Genomic DNA, 21,140 nt, shown 5'->3' with positions numbered 1-21,140 from the left:
CCATCCACCCATCCATCCATCCATCCATCCATCCATCCATCCATCCATCCATCCATCCATCCATCCATTCATTCATTCATTTTCTGCCGCTTACCTGGGGTCGGGTCGTGGGGGCAGCAGCTTCAGAAGGGAGGCCCAGACTTCCCTCTCCCCAGCCACTTCTTCCAGCTCCTCCGGGGGAACCTCAAGGCATTCCCAGGCCAGCCGAGAGACATTGTCCCTCCAGTGTGTCCTGGGTCTCCCCCGAGGCCTCCTCCCGGTGGGACGTGCCCGRAACACCTCACCAGTGAGGCGTCCAGGAGGCATCCTTACCAGATGCCCGAGCCACCTCAACCTGCTCCTCTCAACGTGGAGGAGCAGCAGCTCTACTCTGAGTCCCTCCCGGATGACCAAGCTTCTCACCCTATCTCTAAGGGAGAGTCCAGCCGCCCTGCGGAGGAAACCCATTTCGGCTGTTTGTATCCGTGATCTTGTTCTTTCGGTCATGACCACAGATGAGGGTGGGAACGTAGATCGAGAGCTTCGCTTTTTGACTCATGTCTCTCTTCACCACGACGGACCGGTACAGCGCCCGCTTCCCGGCAGACGCTGCCCCAATCAGCCTGTCGTTCTCCTGCTCCCTTCTTCCCTCATTTGTGAACAAGATTCCCAGATGCTTAAACTCCTCCACTTGAGGCAGGACGACCCCCCTGACCCGGAGAAGGCACTCTGCCCTTTTCCGGCTCAAGACCATGGCCTTGGATTTGGAGGCACTGAGCCTCATCCCGGCCGCTTCACACTCGGCCGCGAACCGCTCCAGTGAGAGCTGCAGATCACGGTCTGATGAAGTCAACAGGACCACATCATCCGCAAAAAGCAGAGTTGTGATCCTAAGGCCACCAAAACGGATCCCCTCAACACCTCGGCTGCGCCTAGAAATTCTGTCCATAMWGKCTCCTCCTTGGGCTGCCACCTTATCGTGGTGGAGGGGTTTGAGTGTCCCAATGATCCTAGGAGCTATGCTGTCTGGGGCTTTATGCCCCTGGTAGGGTCACCCAAGGYASACAGRTYCTRGGTGAGGAACCAGACAAAGCGCAGCCCGAAGACCCCTTATGATGGAGACGAACTTTGGATCTAGCGTTCCCTCGCCCGGACCGTCATTGCCCTCACGTGGGCAATGACGGTGAGACCTGGAGGGGCGTGGTTGGGAGGAATGGCCCCCCCGATCTGAACTCGATTGGTGTTCTGTTGTGGACTTCTGTGCTCGTCACGGATTGTCCATCACGAACACCATGTTCAAGCATAAGGGTGTCCATATTTGCACTTGGCACCAGGACACCCTAGGCCGCAGCTTGATGATCGATTTTGTCATAGTTTCATCTGATCTGCGGCCGTATGTCTTGGACACTTGGGTGAAGAGAKGTGCGGAGCTGTCCACTGACCACTACCTGGTGGTGAGTTTGCTCCGGTGGTGGGGGAGGAAGCCAGTCAGACCTGGCAGGCCCAAACGTGTAGTGAGGGTCTGCTGGGAACGTCTGACGGAGCTTTAACTCCCATCTCCGGCAGAACTTCGAACACGTTCCGGGGAAGTTCGGGGACATTGAGTCTGAGTGAACCATGTTCCGTACCTCCATTGCCGAGGTGGCTTAATGGAGCTGCGGCCACAAGGTTGTTGGTGCCTGTCGCGGCGGCAACCCTCGAACCTGTTGGTGGACGCTTTTGGTGAGGGACGCTGTCAAGCTGAAGGAGTCCTATGGGGCCTTTTTGGCCTGTGGGACTCCAGACGCAGCTGATGGGTACCGGCGAGCGAAGCGGCATGCGGCTCGGGTACGGCTTCAAGGCGATTCTGGTTCACCATCCGGCGTCTCAGGAGGGCGAAGCAGTGCAGCACCAACACTGTTTATAGTGGGGATGGTGTCGGCCGGTGGGCAGAATACTTCGAAGACCTCCTCAATCCCACCAACATGCCTTCTGTTGAGGAAGCTGAGCCTGGGGACTCTGGGTTGGGCTCTCCAGTCTCTGGGGACGAGGTCGCCGAGGTGGTCAAAAAGCTCCTCAGTGACGCATTGCCGGCAATAAGTCGGCTCCGCCAAGGCTGCCCTTTGTCACAAATTCTGTTCATTACTTTCATGGCTTCATCCCATGATTTTTAATAATAATCAGGATTTTTTTTTGTGTTTTTTGCATGAACTTTAACATTTTACATGCTAACTGTGTAACATCAGTTACATGCTAACTGTGCAGCCTGACAGAGAGTACTTGAGTTTTCTGTGATTTCTCTTTGGTTGGTGCAGAAACTGTTGCTTCTTTTGGGTCATTGCTAGTGTCATTCCTCATTTGCATTGTGTTGCAGCAGAAAATGACTAAGTGTCAAATCTCCTGCTTTCCTACAGGTGGTTAGTGAAATTAAGATGAATTAATTGAGTGTATCTGAATAATTGCTAGTTTATGGTTTAAATCCAACAAAAGTAGCAAGGATTAGTTAGTTTATTTCATACACAGCTGGTCTTGTCTTGTTACTTTTGGTTTCATACAATTTAGAAATTGCTGTGTATTTTACACACTTGCGGTTAGATTTAAACCTTAAGGTGAGATCAGTTTTACTATGTCCTGATGTGTAAAATCATAAAATTGAAAAATGAAAATTTGATGAAAAATGATGTAGTTTCTATTTAACGTGACTATACCTAGATATTTCAGCTAAAACATGACACCTGTGACATCAACAGAGACTCATTCTGTAATGGTAATATATTTATTTAATTTGCAACTCTGTTACATCTCACTCAGGATGTTTTAAAGGTAAAGTCCAGTTTTTTTTGTCTACCATTCCTAAAATGGATTTTATTTGAGGTAATGCCTCATACAATTAATTTACTTAGAAGTGATAGCAAGGTTACAAACTTATAAATGTGGACTTGGAGGCGTGAAGGCTCTACTTGTTAGGTGTGCACTGCTCAGCTGCAGAAGGGAAAGCGTTTCTCGAGAATGAAAGGATAAGGAAAGCTCGACCACATAAAAAAGAGCTGAGGAGAGGAGCGGGCAATTGGAGCGCTGAGTAGCCCTGCTGGTTGTGCTGCTGTCTAGCAGGGTCTTTGAAAAAACGGCCAGCCCCTTCTCCACAGTGTTTAGGGACGGTGCAGGATGCCCGCTCTGATAGTGCCAGCTGAACACCCTTCCGAATTCTCCAGGTCTCCGTCTCTGTGTCCTAATCTCTTTAGGTGTGATGTGCCCTGGAGAGGCTTGAGCGCAGCCCCGTGGGTACGCTGTTGTCTAGGAATGTGAAGTGTGGAAATGATGGGGATTATGAGAAGACTGATGTGGGTGCCCATGCTCCACAATCACAAAGACTTTTGGCACCCGTGCTGCATCCCTGTAGAGTCAATATTTTCCCTTTTTAGTACTGGGGCTGCAGAACCGCATCTCTGTGGCACTGAGATGAATGTTTTGGCTTAGTGCTAGTTTCTGTGCTGAATGGGGTAAAAGTGTGCCACTACTGCGGGAAAATGAGTGAAATTGAGAAACTGATGAAGGATGAGAAAGTGTGATGTGGAATGATGGCTGGTAGCTGGCGGCTGATGCCAGGTGAAACTGAGCTGTAAAAACATTTAAGCCGTGCAGGTGGAGGAGTTCTGACTTCATGGTCCATTAGACTGATAAGTGTTTGGGCTCCTCGTGTGGCAGAATTTTAGGCATCGTAATTCGCTGTATCGACAGGGTTGCAAAATATGTGAAGCAGCCAGTGCCATCTGAAATTCAGCCATTCTGCTCTAAAATGGAGGTCTGTTGTGGACGATGTTGTTGCTCTGCATATGTTTATTTGTGATATGTAAACACACTTACAACGGCTTGCATTTGAAATAACCATTTATGTTTTTATGGCGCCTTGCAAAAAGTATTTCTACCCCTTGAACTTTTTCTCATTGTGTCATGTTACAACCACAAACTCCAATGTGGTTTGGTGTGATTTTAAATAATTGCAAAGTGAAAGGAAGATTCTGGATGGTTTGGAATATTTTTCATAAATAAAAATCAGAAAAGGTGTTGATGGACATTTAGACACTGACATTTTTGCACATTCTTCATGGCAAATAGCTGGAGACGAGTTTAAATCGCAGATTTAGAGATTATACACAACTATTATCTTTCATGTGAGGAAAATAATTGTTTTTGATTCTTCTTGTAATTAAAAAGGAAAAACTCAAATTGATATTTTTTCCAAATCTAAAAAACTGACTTTTTTTTTAAAACTTTTTTCCACTAAGGTTTCATAAAAACAACAATAAATTCTGTGTTTACATTTCAAAATATGAATGAATGCAAACATTTTACTGTTGAGCTGTAAAGTTGTGCAGCTTGTTCTTGGGAAGCCTTCCTGGGTGGTGCATAATTTTCCTTTCTTAGAGCAGTATTTATTTTATGAGGTTCAGTTTGCAATGTTAGTTCCCTTCAATTTTTAACATCTTCTCTTTCTGCTAAAGAAAATCATTCCTACAGCATGACGCTGCCACCACCATGTTTTGGGAGTGGGTGGTTGATTCAGGAACTGCCAAAACCGCCTTTGTGCTAAACATTACTCACAGGCAGACTTTATTTTCTAACTAGGTGGTTTCTGTCTGCTTATATGCTGAATACATAGGCACGCCACACTTTTCACATTTTTATTTAACCCCTCCAAAAATAACATGTATAGTTGTCCTTCCACCTCAGTTACGGACTACTTAGTGCTGGTCTGTCACATAAAATTCCAATAATAATACATTGACGTTTGTGGTTTTACATTTCTCTGTTGGTACGGTATGTTTGAGAACTAGTTTGACTCCTAAATCTTGAGTAAACGTCATCTGCATGTTTTCACTGGATAAATATGACGAGAAGAGGACTTCCCCCGGAGCACCAGTAGAGGGAGCCATCTTGATCCCCCCAGCATTTATCAATGTCATTTAATCTGAACCAAATTTCAATTTCCATGAGTGGGAGATGCAAACATTGGGTGAAAAATCAGTATAATTTGAAACGCTCTGGGTGTATTCTGGCACAAATGGGTTTGCGCCCAGATACATTAAAGCTGCCTCAAATAGCTTTTAGGGGTTTTCTTTTCACTTTGTGCGGCGCCTCACACAGAGCTTGTCAGAAAACTGCGCAGCCGGCTCTTTTTTTTTTTAAAGCTTACCTCATTCTGTGACTGTCACCGACGTAGCCTTTTCTGTTTGTGCCCAACGGACTAAAGGAGACACTAAGACACTGGGAGTGTGGGAGCGGCAGAGAGGCACATTGAACGGTGAAAGAAAGGAAGAAGGGAAGGGACCCTGATGCACGGGGAGGATGGAAGTGGAAGCATTATTCTCAGATCTGCATATATGTGTCTTTGTGTGACAGGGCATTGGAGAGGGAGTCTCATGGTTTGTGCGTGTGTTTATATCTGCGTGTGTGTGTGCAGAAGAAGGGAGGGTGGCATCAGGGGAGACGCGGAAGATGAAGAGAATGAGCGTGCCGCTTAGGAAATGTCACACTGGGAAGATTTGCAGGTTTTGATCCTGGCAAATTAATGCAAAACCCCAGTGCAAGTATTTGATTTGGGAAAACTTTGGGAGCAGACTTGTCTCTTAATAATAATTATTGGGTTTACATTAATTTCCTTCCCTTCTCCCTTCCACAGGAGAGCTGATCACCACCGCATGTGAGCTGGGGGTAAGTATTAGCCGTATTGTTTAATCAATTCACTCATTAACTCTTATAAGCATTAGGGAAGTTTAATTAAGCATGGGCAGAAAGCAGATTAATTTACTTTCAGTCCACAGGTTTTCCCCCTGCTTTTCTATACACTTATTTTACTAAGTTGCAAGTAGAGAATGCTATAATTTGCAACCCGTTTTTCAAATCCAATTAAAGTCAATGGTAAGGCGATGGCTTTTGTAGGCTTTGCCTTATGTACGGTATAAGGCTTATTATATCCACCCCTCTTTTTTGTGTGTGTGTGTAAGCCGCAAAGAATGAACTAAATCGGGTTAACAGTTATAATAAGTTTTATTATTTAATAAAGTTTATTACGCCGCTGTGATCCTTTTAGGGAGGCTGTGTCGGTGTCACTATGCCAGTAATCCTGCGGTTAGTGCTGCAGTCCGTGTGGCCTGCCTGTCTGCCGTTCAGGCCTCCCCAGGGCCTCGCAGGCTGTCCCTTTGCCCCAAGCTGCCGGAGCCCCCCTCTCATGGTCCCCAGAGCTGCAGAGATCTGCTTCCATTTGCTCCGACAGTGGCCTTCAGCTACATGTCTCTGCACTTAGATCAGTTGTTTAGCTCTTCCTGCATCCTTCAAACAATCCCTCATTAGACCTTCTTTTATTTCTTTAGATGCATCTTCAAGTCTGTGGCATGTTTTCATGTTCACTCAGATTTATTCCCTTTTTCACAGCTGAAATTACCCACCAAGACTTCTCCTTGTTTGAGGTGACTGTGGCAGCAGTCACTTTTTCACCTTTCAGCTCTGTTCTCATTTGTGAGGAGCTGTTCCTTCTCCCTGACTGCACAGCTCGTGTTATCAGTGCCAGGGAATGAGCCTGTGTTTAATGACTGAGCCTTTATCTGGGTGGAGGAGACTTAGCGGCTAATTGCTGTGATTGCCGAGATCCCCCAGGCGAGAGCAACTGCGGCTCTTAGGTGGCTCGGGGGCTGAGGCAGTTGAGCACCACGTGCTTCATCACGGGCCCAGGGGAGCTGTGTTGTCCTTGGGAAGAGGCCAGAAGAAGCAGGAGGAGATGTGTGCTGTAGTAGCAAAGTCAGCAGCTGTCATACCAAGCTAGTTTTTCTTTATTTCTGTTGTATATGACTGCATTATCTATAAAGGATTGCTAATGCAACATACAGTGCCTTATAACCTATTCATACCCCTTGAATTTCTTGACATTTTGTCACTTTAAACCACAAAAGATGTGATAGACCACATGTGTCAAACTCAAGGTCTGGCCAAATCTGGCCCGCTATAACTGGAATTGTTCTTTCTGGAAATGTGTCTTCTTTTCTACTAATCTGACTGAGCTTGAGTTGTTTTAATGAAAGGTTTTGTCATCTTGTTCTCAGGTGGCTCATCCTCCAGGATATCCAGTCTTCACCCTCTTGGCCCGTTTGTCTATGTATCTGCTGCCCTGGTTGTCTCCAGCTCACAGTGTCAACCTTATGTGCAGCCTTCTAGGAGCTGCAGCTTGTGGTTGCTTCACTCTGACAGTCTGCAGGTATGAAAATACATACTTAACTGCTCTACGGTTTTGTCATTACTGTACATTGATTTTAGTTTTTTTTTTTTTTTACTTCAAAGTAAATGCATTCCTTACCTTTTTGAGTAAATTTTACAATTTATCCAACATTCTACATATTACATATTTACTTCATTTCACAACATCTATTCTTTCTAATTTACATCTGTACAATTAACTTATTATTATGCAATTTCCTATAAGACATCCATAGAGCATCTTCATCTTTAGCAAAACAACCAAAGGCAAAACCTTTTCCTGTTTGATATAGTCAATAATACACATACAAAGATCTCATCCATCCAATCATGTTTAGTCCCTTAACAGACTGGCAGCAGATCCTCAGTAGATTTTGGATTTTTTTGTCGAACACATGAAAAAAAAGCCTCTCCACAGCATGATGCTGCCACCACCCTGTTTTCTGTTGGGAACGGTGTGTGTGAAGTGACGTGCATTATTGCTTTCCCAAAAGTCTGACTTAGATCTCATTTGATCAGAGAACCTTCTTGGGTTAAATGTAGCTTTTTATGGTTTTCTTTAAACAATGGCATTTGATCACTAATGTTTGTTGTTCTGATCATTATTTTTTTTCTGAGTGGTCAATTGCATTTCAGTTTATAATTATTTACTTAAGTGGGTTGTCTGTTTTGAGAAACAAATTTTGTTTTTGATTTTGTTGACTAATGCAGTGACTTTTGAGGCTGATTTTTTCACATTTTTATTTGAGAAGATACAAAAACGTTTCCTGAATCTTTTTTTCAAAGCGTTGTAAAGTACAATTTAGCCAGCTCTGAATGGAAGCGTCATCTCAACGTTTCTCTGCTTACTTTTGATGCCATCTGTAACATGGAGCAGTATTTTTAGGTCCTGACTGACATGCAGTGGCGTCCCTGATCCTCTGTTCAGTATTCAGCAGCAGAACCCAGCTGCCCTCCTTCCTCCCACCGCCCTTCCCTGCCTGTTTACCCATCAACCACCCGCTGCGATGGCGCGTGTGTGTGTATGTATATCACAATTATGGTGCCCTGCAGCCCCGCCCTCCCCTGACGTCCCATGTTCTCCTGCCCCAGCGCTGCCCAGCATGCTCCCAATCCTGACATTGCACGATTTCTAATCTCCCCCTTCTTGCCTCCAGTGTCTGAGGGGAGCAGGATCGCTAACCGTGCTCCTCCCTCTCGTCTCTGTTCAGCCACCTCTCCCCTCACTCAACCGTGAACACAGGTTACGGTCTCTGCATTGTCATCTACCCACCATGCAGCTTCGCCTGCATGCTGACTCCATCATGTGAGGAGTATCTGATGCATTCGTTTGTTGTGCATCTTTTTTTTTCCTCCTTGTGGTTGGCCTTACATCACCCTTATGCTGATCACGGTCATTTTCCATGTTGCATTGTTGGTGGTGGCTCAGTGTGACCATTTGACTTTTTTGTCCCAGTTGATGCAAACCGAAACATTTCCAATCTTCCACATCGAATTTGCTTCTTTCGTGATGGGAGCATGATGCAACTTCTGTGAGCGTGCAGCAGGAGAGCAAACGAAGATGAAATTGTGACGGTGCCAGATGTGTGGTGCTTTGCCTGTATGTGTGTTTGTCAGCAAAAAGCAAGGCTATGACATAAATTAGGAAACCTTTCAGTTCAGACTGCACCAGAAATCTCCTATATACTGAAAGAGAAGAAGGATGCATTGCAGGACCACTGTCAATGCAGTTTTTTTCTGGACTGAAACAATTAATTAATTATTAAAACAGTCATCTGCTAATTTAGTACTTGATTAATTTTTAACTGTAGTATACAGACTCAAAAAAGGTCATTTGCTGAAAATAGAACATATTTAGAACAGTAAATAGGCCAAAATTGTAGTAAAACAATATCTTTTGCATATATTTACAATAAATATATTATAACTATAGTTACAATGTATACACCTTTCTTTGTAAATATGTTTTATACAAAACTTCACAGGTAGCATAGCATTAGCTTAACTTGGTTATTGCATTTTAGGTCATAAAAAGTCTTTTTTCTTATTCAAAAGGGAATTTAACTGGTTTATTTGCATCTTTTAATGTATTTTTGAAAAATTGTGGAATGTGGCAATTTTTTATTTGATTAATCATCAGAATAATCAATAGAATAATCGATAAAAAAAATATATTTTTCAGTTTTATTGAATTTATTGCAATATTGCAGCAAGTTGGAGAACTGGCTTCTTTTTTTATTCCATTGGCAGAAAACATGCCAGGGTGATGCTTAGATTTCTGCGTGTGGCCTTATTGTAATCTCTGAGGATTTAGATTCAGTTATGGATTATACTCCAATAAATGGTCATTATGAGAAGCTAAAACCATACCCTCCACTCAACCCGGTTCAGTGGAATAGAGAAGACTTGAGCCAGAGCACAGTCTCATCACATAAGCTGAAGTGAGAATGTATAATCTATGCTTTCAATTTGGAAAAATAAGCATAAAAAGCTTTAGTTATTATCTGTCCAGGACCTACTTTAGGTTGGGCTATGAGTCTGTGGAACATTTTGTGTAGCGAGGGAGTTACTGACAGGTCCACAAGAATGGTCAAATGCACTTTAGCAGAAAACTGGGTACTTTTGGAGTTCCTTTGCTGTCTGGAAAACTACAAGCTTTATTTAAATATTAAGAAGGAGCTACAGCCTAACAACCAGCTGTAATGAATCCTGGCATTTATACTTTCAAAATGGACTGATGGGACTGAAAACTCTGGAAATTTGAGTCTGGAAAACTATGTAGTTTTGACATGTTGCCCCCTGTATTGTGGATGAATCCAGAATTTTAAAATTGATTCGGTTCCTGTCGGTAAACTCTGCTCTGACCTTTTCTTCATTAGAAAAATGACCAGCTGATTATTCGTTGCAAATTCTCTGAATCTTTTCCTTCAGTAATTAGATTCAGAAACATTATTTTTGTCTCTTTCTATTACATTTGCGTGCAGTTTTTCTTCCGCTCAGAAATATACCCAACCCCAATCAAACGATTCTGTCGTGTGATTATGTTCAGATGGGAAGAAATATTGAAATTAATGTGGGTACTTGTTGGCAGTTTCCATCAAATGATAAATTTGTAAGACCTTGAAATTTGTCTGGAATACACCCAACATGGCAAGCCTTTGATGTATCAGTTTAAATTAGTTGGCCAGATTGCCGTGGTTAATGTGGAGGGAATGTAAGTTGATAGGCTCGGAAGCCAATTCTCTCTCTTGCATAAGTTTAAATGCAGCATTTTAGCCTTCCTTTGATTTGTCAATTACAGCCCTCTTGGCTCGATCATGCGGTTTGATTGCCAAATTGCATGTCTTTTTATGTTTTCACACCACGGCCTGACAAGCCTTTGAGGATGCCGGACGTAACGATAATCACCATTGATTGCACTCAGAGGTTTCACGGAGGAAATGTTGGGTGAAGTGCCACAGGTCTCAGCCGTGAGTTTGTGGAGGAATGCACCCTTCGTAGCGGGATAATCCAGACAGCTCCATATTACGCGCTCTCTCTCATTTCACAGTTTATCTGCTAAAGCTGCTCTGAATCTCTGCTACCTGAGAGGAATCTCTTTCCGTTCCTGAGCTTATCCTGAGAAACCCAGAGCGGGCGCGTTAAGAGCCGACAGCCGTCATATCGGGAAATGGAAAAAACAAAAAACAAAAAAGAAAAACACTCAGTCATCAGCACATTTGGTTTGATCACTTGATTACATAACAGACCTGCGGAAGCAAACACGTCTGACCTCTCTTTCCCTCCAGAGAGGGCTCATGTGGCACAGCTGATGCCTCAGTGGACAGGAGAATGGGCTTTCATCCATCTCCTGCTCCTTATAAGGACCTTCGCCATATGGTCATGATGGCACGTTTTCTCTTCGCTCAGGTGGGCTGTTTTTCCACAGGACTAAGGTGTATCGTGTTGGTGAGAACAGCTGAATAGGTTTGTTTTGTTAGATGCCTTTCTCACCTCTCCCTGCAGGTGACCAGGCTGCCCCTCCTTCTCACATCTGCTGCGCCCGGATGAAATCTTTATCCCGAGCAGACACAAGAAAATGAGTTTTTCTAAAGATGCACTGAGAGAAAAAGGCCGATTTCTAGTCACTGATTTTGTAAAGGTCTGAAAGTCCGACATGGATTTTAGCAAGTTCCTTTTTAAAAACTATTAAAGGTGACCTATGATGCTTCCTTGAGGAGGTTAGGAGAGGTCAATGGGCTAAACCGAACAGGTTAATGACATTTTATATACATTGTTCATCTTGATAATGAGACAGTGTTATTTTGAGCTCCTTTTAGAATGAGATATTTTAGGGCCTTTTGTCACTTTAAATTCAAATAAGTTGCTTCTGGCCTCAAGTCAACATTTACACTCGCATGTGAAAATGGCTGCAAAAAGATGCGCAATAATACAACCGTACATCTTTGAAAAGCAGAAGTAGAGCCTCCTGCTCTACTTCTGAATGCAGCAAGTTGTTTCTGAATAGTAACTCGACAACAAAACACTCGTCTTTTCCAGCAGCCATTCTACAGCACATACACCGATAAAACCAACTGACCAAATGTGCTGGAGCTCAGCTCGGGTTGCTAGGTAACTGCTCAGTGACCATCAAATGTGACAATTTTTTTACAATCATTTATTCTATATTAATTACATTAATTTGTCACACCACACCACATATTGGAACCTCAATAACATATATTTATGCAAACATAATTTTTGTTAAACTTTGTGTATAAATTGAAGTGTTGGTTTATAGTAAAAATAAAAAGTATTTTCCAAAAACGGCTCAGGGGTGAAAATCTACAAATACAGAACAGTTTCCTTTCTAGAAGCTTCTTGCAGCTTTTGTGCTTCCTTCCTGTACTAGAAAAAGCTAAACGTTTGTGTTTTAGAAGTAAGAACTTTTTAGTATAAAAGTTGTTCCCTCAGTAATAACTTCTACACAAAAGTGCACTGTGGAACCTGTTCAAATGGTAAATTCACTGTCTGGAGAAAAGCCTGGATCTTTAGCTTTCAACCAGGTGATTGCTGATCTGGGTTGGCGGAGCACAAACAGTCCCAGCTGATTCCAGTCACCGTGCATTTCCAGAATCCCCCCCGTCCCCCAGACCCCCTGGACTCTTTTGTTCCCTTCTGTTTTTTTTTTTTGCTGTATCTCATGTGTCATATTGTAGTCCAACAGACCTCCTCTGCTCTCCCCATCCTCAGCATGACCAATGGTTCCCCCAGGACTTATCCTCTAATACAGTTAAACAGATGTCTAATGAAGATGTTATTTCCTCATTACTGGCTACGGCGTGAGGATAGAGCTGAGGGGTGGCGGAGAGGAGGGCTAGATAGGCAGCAGAATACAGTAGCGGTTTAATATTCCTTTCGCCCGTGGGCCTGAGATTGTGTCTGTCTCGGACGTCAATATTACATTCCTCGCCCACCACAGGCTGCCTTAATAAGGCACCAGGCACAGAGACAGATCAGACTCGGCAATTACAATTCACCCAGAATTAGTTAATGGAATCTATACAGCAACATTTATATATTGCTGGTGTGTGCCTAATGACTTTGTTGGAAAAAGCAGCAATGGAAATGGTATTCAGGGAATTGCATAAACAGGAGGGTTTCTCTAAATTGTTTTTTTTTTTTTATTCCCATAATTTTTGTGTGTGGGGTGGAGATTAAGATGGCATTCTGGGAGAAATTGTCATGTCAGTGGCTGTATTGTTTGTGGAGAATTGTGGTGATTAATTTTACACGCACTTGTAGCTCAGGAGCGTTCTCCTGGAAGGAGCCCGGGACCCTCGTTTATCCTTCAGCCTTACATCCGCACACAGGATGGAAGAAGGAATGCAGGGATTGGCTCCAGCATCTGTGATTGGTGAAAAATGTGTTTAAAAAAACAGATTCTATGAAAAAATGTTCCAAATGGGCAAAAAATTCACATTGTTAGGTGATTTTTATGTATTTATCTATTAATTGTCAATATATTGATTAACTCCAGAGACAGCATATACAAAGAGAACAAAAGCTGGCCTAAAATGGACCTTGAGGAACTCCATAATGTAATTGAACTACTGTGGAAGAGTACTGATCTAGATGGCAATTAACCAGAGTTGGCAGTTAAAGGCAAACCTTTAAAAAAAATTTCTGTAAATACTCAGCCGCTGCTGAAACACATTTCCCATCTAGAAATATATTTTATGTTTTGTGTCATCTTTCACTTGAAGTAGAGATAAGTATTATGGTAAATGTTTAAATTGTACATTTCTAAAACCAAATAGTAAATGTAACAAAATAAAAAAATGTGTGGACAATGTTCTTGATTATACGTTCGAGTTTATCTTTTTCTGCTGACAATAACTCGAATTGTTCAAAAGAAATAAATGAAATTAAATGAATTAAGATCTCACTATAATTCTCCTAAAAAGAACTATAATGAGTTATTTTTAGATATTGCTACTCATTGTTAATAAGAGTGTATAATGATGTTAGAATCATGTACCAGTTCATCATTGAATAATGACAAACTGACACTTTGCAGTATGTGATTTAGCCCAGCCTTTGATTCCCCGACATACTTTATCATTTATATGTTTGTCTATCTTGCTTGGCTTTGAAACTTCAAAGCAGTACATCAGACACTTACCCTTCATATAATAGCTGCTAAGTACCCTGGCTGGGGTCCTGGCCAGAGGGGAGCCCCCGGGGTGTGTGAGCGAGGGCCAGCTGGAAACCTCGGCCTCAGCCTGAGCTGGCCACCTCCTCTCCGGGGCTTTCTACCCTCTTCAGGAATGTGTGATTCCTTTCCAGCGCTGCCTCTACTCAGTTAGAGAGCAGCGCAGCTCTGATCCACAGCTGTGGTATTGTCTGCTCCCCTGGGTGGTGTGTGACAGCGGCTTGCTTGGCCAGCTCTATTGTAAATCCTCATTCACTACAGAGTGCTGGTGTCGGCTTTTTGTGTGCTGTTATTTAGCAGACGATTGATGCTGGCGCCCGTTCGGCCCATGTTGTAGAACAGAGTGAGCAAACATGCAGGTTTCATTTGGTTCTTCAAGGTGATTATTCAGAGATGTTCTTGCATCCTTGAGGGGAATAAAAACATATTTTATTTTGCAATCCTTAGTTTTAAGTGTAATTTACAACACTTATAATTTTTTTTATTGAATACTTTCATTTAGGATTTTTAAACTTAGCAAAATATCTAATTCTTTTTTTGATGACAGTCAAATTTATCACTGAAAAATGTATGTATTTCAGTTTGGGAAGCCAGTTTTGTGATCTATAGATTCATTACACGTAGTAATGAGTGTTCAAGTGTTTCTGTTATTTTTGATGAAATATTGCTAATGAGAAAAAACATCTCTTAAAATTAGAATATTACAATAAAAAATATCTATTATTCAAAAATATGTTCTGGTCTTCACAATCATGGAAAATACTGCTGGCTTGACAAAGGGAAAGCTACAAGACATCACTGCTGTTCTTACATTTCTAGAACCAAGTATGTTGATGGAAAGTTTAGTGGAAGGAAATCCCTGGTAGAAAAAATTGCACCAGCAACAGAGATTGAGGCTCCCTCAGACTGGCTGTTTAGAACCTGGCTAACTAGGCAAGGTTCTAAGCATAGAAAAAGCATAAAAATAGTTAGCTTTTTTTTTTCTTTTTTTTTTTTAGCAGTTTGCTGGACAACATTTGTCTTCTCCACTGGCTTACTACTTGCCAACCTAGACAATGTTATGTGCATTCTGTGCAAAAAAACTTGGCACTACTACAATGTAAAATATGCAATTTTCTCTTGTACATTTCAGTCGTGATACAAGTCTTAAATGTTATTCATATTAGTCTTTAAAAACCTTAAATATGAGTTGATCAAGCCTGCAGAAACCCTGATTTTTGTCTTGGTTTTATGCAATATTCACATCAAAATAACAGAAATAAAGACTTAAAATATAACTCTCATTAGGCTTTGAATTTATTTGCTGTAAGAGTTTTTCTTTTGAATTAAATTACTTACATAAAATAATGTTTTGGTGACATTTAGTTTTACTAAGATTTTCCTGTATCTGGTATTCAGTTAATTACCCAAATGATGATGCAGGCATTTTATGGTGGGACGGCGCAGCTGATAGAATAGTCTCATTGTTGACTGTTGTCACTTTCCTGCTAAGTCTCAACCAGCCCATTGTCACTGAGCAGTAGCCTGCTCTTTACCGACTGCTGATAACAGGGAACACGGCCATGCCCATGTCAGGATGTGTCCTGTTCATATCCAGAAACCCCGGGAGGACCCAGTTCTGCAGGAGTGAGCTGTGGAAACGCCCAGGAGGCTGACTGGGACCCAGGTGGTCCTGCTCACACAGACGGGTCATTTACAAGCTGCTCTGTACTCACATCACTGCACTCCTAATGACTGACAAGCTCCACCAGAGATTTGTTGGGCATTTGAGAGTAGAAAGAAGGTGAAAAATGGAAAATGTGGCCATCAGACGACCTTCAGAAGCAGGGGCAGACTTTGTTTAATAACCACATTGCTGGACTCCCCCCCTCCACCCTCCCATGACTACTCTGCACCCTGTGCTATACCCCTAAACCAGCCCCCCCTGCTAAATCCATGAGCTGTGGGTTAATTGTCATGCAGTGAGGTAAAATTATGGGTGCGGGAGGTCTCTGCACCTCAACAAAAGTCCCCGTCTGCTCCCCTCCCTCGCGCTACCACCCTTCTTCATCCTTCCTGCAAGTTACAACTAATTCCTGGAGCGGTGCAGCGAGAAAGACGCTGCTATCTCTTATTAAGACCCACGACTCGACGCCCCACCCCCCCTTTTAAGTGCACACACTCTCACATATACTGTACAGTCTCATTCAGAGAACACAGAGGGAAAATAGTAGAGGGTGGGTGAGAAAATGGGAAGTAGTCAGCAAGCTGGAGTTTTTTTCCCTACCCTTCTCTCGCTCTCCCTTTCCTTTTTTCCCTGATTTGCCGTGCTTTCCTCAGAAAGCTCCATTGTTCCCCTAGCCTAAGTCTCATCAGGCCTTTTGTGGCTGACTATCACAGCGGCAGGCAGAGAGCTGGAAATGTATAAATGGTATCATGCCTTGTGATTAATGGCGGTGCTTATGAGTCAGGTCTGATAACGGGCCTGCTCTCTACTCAATTTCAGATACCGTTAATGGAATCTGTCTTCTGCGATTGTAATGTGAGAGCGCCTAATTTGCTATGGAGCTTGAAGCTGTCACCGGCAAGGGATTGTGGGGTCATAAGGGACCTGGCAGCCGTTTGGCCTGCAGCTTGTATCTGCGGTGCTGAATAGAGCAGCTCTCTGCCTGTCAGTTAGCTGATAGGCTGATGAGGACTCTAAGCCACTCCACACAATAGTGGAAAGGGCCATACTGCCTGACTTCCCTAATTGTCGAGCCTGTTCATATTTCAGAGCCAGCATGCTGGGGACTGGGCTGCTTTTTTTTCTTTCCTTTCTTTCCCTTCTCTCGTCATGAACTTTTTTTTCTTTCCTTTTCCTGTATTTCATCCTACATCCCGCATGCTGTCTCCCCCCCCTTTAATGCACACTTTTCTGCACTATTTTGTCCCTTTAATTTCTCCCCCTTCTCTCTGTCTCTCATAGTAGTAAGTGGTGGGTCTTAGCATATGACAGATTATCCCAAGTTTGCTTCAATTACCGCAGAGGAGATGGGAACGGCACAGGAGAGGAGGAAAGGGAAAACTTTTGTGCGTACATTATATTTAAGAAGCGGAGGATAAAGTGCTATCTCCACCACGGTGGTTTCTCTGTTTGAGATCAACCGGCTGCTGGGAACGAAGTTCTGATGAATTACCTCATTTCACAGCGAGTGTGTGTTTTTTTTTTTTTTGAAGGTCTGGTCCGAGAAGCAAAAATTGAGCAGAAGAAAGATTATCGCTGGTTCCTGAATTAGTCTGAAAGAAGTAGGAGCTTATTTCACCGGAAAATGTGTATGCAGTTTGAAGTTGCTGACTTTGTTGTTTTTATTTTACTTTTTTACACAGTGGTTCAGCATAACTTAAATCTGTAGGAAATTTAACAAACGTAGGGCTACACAGCTAATATTTCCTGGTTAAATACTGTAAAATCAGATTTTTTTTTACTTTCTGTTAAAGCATCAAACCCAAAAAATCCTCATTTTCAACCTATGAATGCATCAACCAACAGCATGTACTTAAGTGTGCTTTTTCGACTTTAAAATTAGAGGTGTATATTTTGATGAGAAACCATTTGGTGTTCTTTTTCTGCTTGTTGAACACACCACACTTATCTCTGACCTTCACATTCTTTGGTGAAGTATTTGTTACTGAGGGAAGAAAACTCAAATTTAAGTGTTCTCAGTTTGAGGTGTTCAAAATAATGTCAGGGGAAACAACAAGATGTGAGATCTTCCTAATATAGATAACGACCGTTTACTTCAGAAAGCATCGACAAAAAAAAAAAAAAAGACAAAAAATGTTTTAATTCTGTTAATTACAGTCCTGCCTAAAATTGGTCAAAACCTTACAAAATCCAAGATCAAAAATTAGCCAAGAAACTCTCATCTGTGCGTGTCTAAAAATTAATTAAAGGCCCTTCTTCATTGTTAGGTTGACAGGTCCTGGACCCGGTGCGGTCCTGGCTGGGGGCCTGTTCGCTGTGTCCAGGCTCAGCTGGCAGTGGTCAATGGTGGCAGAAGTCTTCACCCTCAACAACCTTTTCGTCGGTGCTCTCTTCTTCTTGACCGCCAGCTTCCACTGTGCTGAAAACTCCTGGCAAAGGAGGAAGGTAGTCCTATCAAACCCATCCTTACTAATCTGTCATCTTCCTATTCTTTAGGTGTTAGACGTTAAACTGACATCGGTGAAATGTTGCGATTGTTTCTTTCAGATTGCACATTGGGGCGCATTTTGCTGCAGCCTGGGGCTGTGCAACCAACACACTCTGGTCCTGTATGTGCTGATCATCATTCCCTGGGTCCTTTATCGACTCTTTGCTCTAAAGGTAAAACTGCTCTTACATACATACAGTAAACAAACAATATTTGTGAATACTTCAAAAATAGTATTCATTTTCCAATTTAAACAGGAGCTGTCTTTTTGGGGCCTTGTATCTCTGGGATTTTGTTTCATCGCTGGTTTTTTCCCGTACATCTACCTACCCATCTCGTCCTACCTCAACAGCGCCCGCTGGACCTGGGGGGACCAAACTACCCTTTCCGGTTTGCTGACCCATCTGCTGAGGGCAGAGTATGGGACATTCAGCCTTGTACGTGCTGGTTTATGGATCTACACATCATGTTTTAAAAAAGAAACTTCTTGTTCTTGTTGAAGTGTATGGATTATTTTGCCCTTTATAGTTTTTAATCAATACTTTTCTGTGTTTTATAGGCAAAGACAGAGACCTCTGTGAGTCTGAGCTCAATGCTGCAGTGAGTTTATCAACGTTACCTTAATTATCAAGTATCTTAGTATATAATTGATGTGATTTTTTACTTTCATTTCCAGCATGTTAATGTTCCTACTAAATTGTACTTACTACAAAACGGGAACCCTGTCTTCTCCTTGAGTTTTCAATGTTGAAATTGACACTCCAGTGTTGCAACAGAAAAATGATCCTAGACACACATCCACACTGATTTTGGGGCAAATAAACTCTTAGAATACAGCCAGAGTTACAGCCAAGTAGTTAGGTTTAAACTCTGATCTTATTCCAGTAGAGAATATGTTTACTTTGTGTTGGTTTATCACATAAAATCCCAATAATATGTCACTTGTAATAGTAAAGTGACAAAAAGTGACCCAGATCAATGCCAATGAAAGTTTTTACAAGTTATTTCAAGTCCATGTGTAGATATTTTATAATCCCATTCATGTCATTGTAGAAAATTGTTATGCTTAAAATTCACATTTTGCATCTTTCTATATATATACATGGCTAAATGTTTATTAACATTTTTCTGGTTCATGTGCAGAGTCTGTGTGAATTTGACTTGTGTTTGTAAGATGGAGCAAAAGAGAAACTGTAAAAAGTGCGGGCTTTGATCTCAGACACACTGAGAGCACATTTAGTTTCTGAAGATGGAGGACGCAGCCACTCAATGCTTTATGGTTATGGTGGTTTACTCAGGTTTAACTGCAGACACGCCAATCTTCCAAGAGAGAGCCAAGAGTCCCTTCTTCCTTCGCCGCTCAGTCTGGCAGCTTTTGTTCTTCCTGTTCCACTCTCTCCCATCAAAGAGCTGAACCTGCTTACGGGGCCAAAAACGCTGTGTTCTGTTTCTCTTGCAGTTTGAACTGATCACTCAGCTCTGGTGGTGAACCGTGACAAGCTGTGATGACAAACACTGCAGCAGAGCTGGAGAAATTGTATTTTTTTTCCCCCCCCTACCAATAAATATCCTCCTTTTGCTCTCCGCCACCGCTACAGTCTTCCCTTTGCTGCTATCTTTCTCCAACTGATGGGACATGAGAGGGTGTGTGGGTGGGTGTGTGTGTGTGGGGGGGTTGCATGTTCATCTTAGGACCCCCCACCACCAGACCCCCCTCTGCCTGCCACCCACCCTTTCCCATCACCCCTGCTGCTTGACGGACACGCACACCTTCAATATGGGGGAAAGAGACGAACATGACAGGCATGTCGCTGCGGAGACGTAAACCCGCCGGAGACGTTGACACACACTCATACAGACACACTCACCAGCACATCACACACAGCGTTCATTGGGAGATATAGAGACTCAATAAGCTGTCAAATAGAGATGGGTATTAAGGAAGAGGCAGGGAACTATCTCTCTGCACTGAGCAAGCGCTTTGTGAATGACAGGCGCTGCGAGGAGAGGACAGGGTTGCCGGGGACAGATGACACAGTCATTCGTATCTGTCAATCCGATTGAAAGAGGAAGCACACAGTCCAGGGAGTTTGTTTTCATACGGTTTGATAATTGCTGTCCTTGACTTCAGTATCATGAAGGGTAATTGAGCTTGTCTTTGGTGTCCATCATGTGCTACATATCCGTATGTGTGTGTTCTGTGTGTGCAGGGCCCAGCTGGACCACTGCCTGGCGGATCTCTCTCCTCCTGTTTTGGTTCTGGCAGGAATAGGCCTTCTCTTCTCCTTGTGGGACAGGTAGAATGAGCAAGATGGCAGCACACAACACACAACGCTCAGCAGCCACTTCTCAATGAAAAAAAAAAAAAAATCCCCTGCAGTGAAAGATGGCTAACAAAACCACTGACAAAACGCTGATCCCGAAAAAGGAGAACACAAAACGAGGCTGAGGCACCTCGCTGTCAGGCTGTCACGATGCTCGTCATTCAGATCGAGTGGGGTTGATATTTATTTAGGATTTTCAAATGTGTCTGTGTGTGTCAGTAAGTCACTGTGTGTGTGACGTTGGGATCCAGTAATTTATTACAGTGATGGCTTTGTTGGGGTCTGTGGGGTGGTGCTGATAAAAGCCCGGTGCTGCCCTGGAGCTCTGCAGGGCACCAGCCGTTCTCAGCTTCCCCCTGAGGTGCACTTTAATAAACCACACAAACACATGAAGAAGACCAAGGTCAACGTTCGGAGTGCCAAAGGGGAAGCAATGCAAATTTTAGTTTGTACTGTGTTACGCACCAAGAGTCATTTTGCAAATAATTGTTTTTCTGAACTCTGTAGAGATACAATGAAATCATGACTAAAGAGGCAGTATTATGTATTTTCCAGGCTCATAGTACAATTTTATAGCACAGTCAAGTAACTATATTTTCTTCAGTTGTTATAAAATGCTATATACATCAAATATGACTTTAAAGAAATTAGATTTTGTAATTTAACGCCTTAAAAACCCCTGCTCTTTCAGGAGCGTTACACTGAGAAGTAGCTCATATAATGCGCAGATGCACAGTTCTTTCCAGGTGTTTGCTAATTACT

At 42.8% G+C, this 21,140-nt stretch overlaps 1 protein-coding gene across 2 annotated transcripts in view; it reads left to right on the top strand.

Moving 5' to 3' along the window:
* tmem260 (transmembrane protein 260) overlaps positions 1–21,140 on the top strand; it is a 34,291-nt gene that overhangs the window by 3,733 nt on the left and 9,418 nt on the right. For both annotated transcript variants that reach the window (XM_008400195.2, XM_008400194.2), the window contains exons 2-8: positions 5,639–5,670; positions 7,056–7,207; positions 17,834–18,011; positions 18,114–18,227; positions 18,312–18,491; positions 18,614–18,654; positions 20,265–20,351. In XM_008400195.2, the coding sequence (XP_008398417.1) occupies positions 7,107–7,207; positions 17,834–18,011; positions 18,114–18,227; positions 18,312–18,491; positions 18,614–18,654; positions 20,265–20,351 (701 nt within the window). In that variant the 5' untranslated portion in view covers positions 5,639–5,670; positions 7,056–7,106. The remainder of the gene's footprint in view (positions 1–5,638; positions 5,671–7,055; positions 7,208–17,833; positions 18,012–18,113; positions 18,228–18,311; positions 18,492–18,613; positions 18,655–20,264; positions 20,352–21,140) is intronic.

This window comes from Poecilia reticulata, linkage group LG22 (genome assembly GCF_000633615.1).
Source record: "Poecilia reticulata strain Guanapo linkage group LG22, Guppy_female_1.0+MT, whole genome shotgun sequence".
NCBI lineage: Eukaryota > Metazoa > Chordata > Actinopteri > Cyprinodontiformes > Poeciliidae > Poecilia > Poecilia reticulata.
Note: the sequence above shows the minus strand (reverse complement) of the source record. Positions and strands in the feature narration are given on the sequence as shown.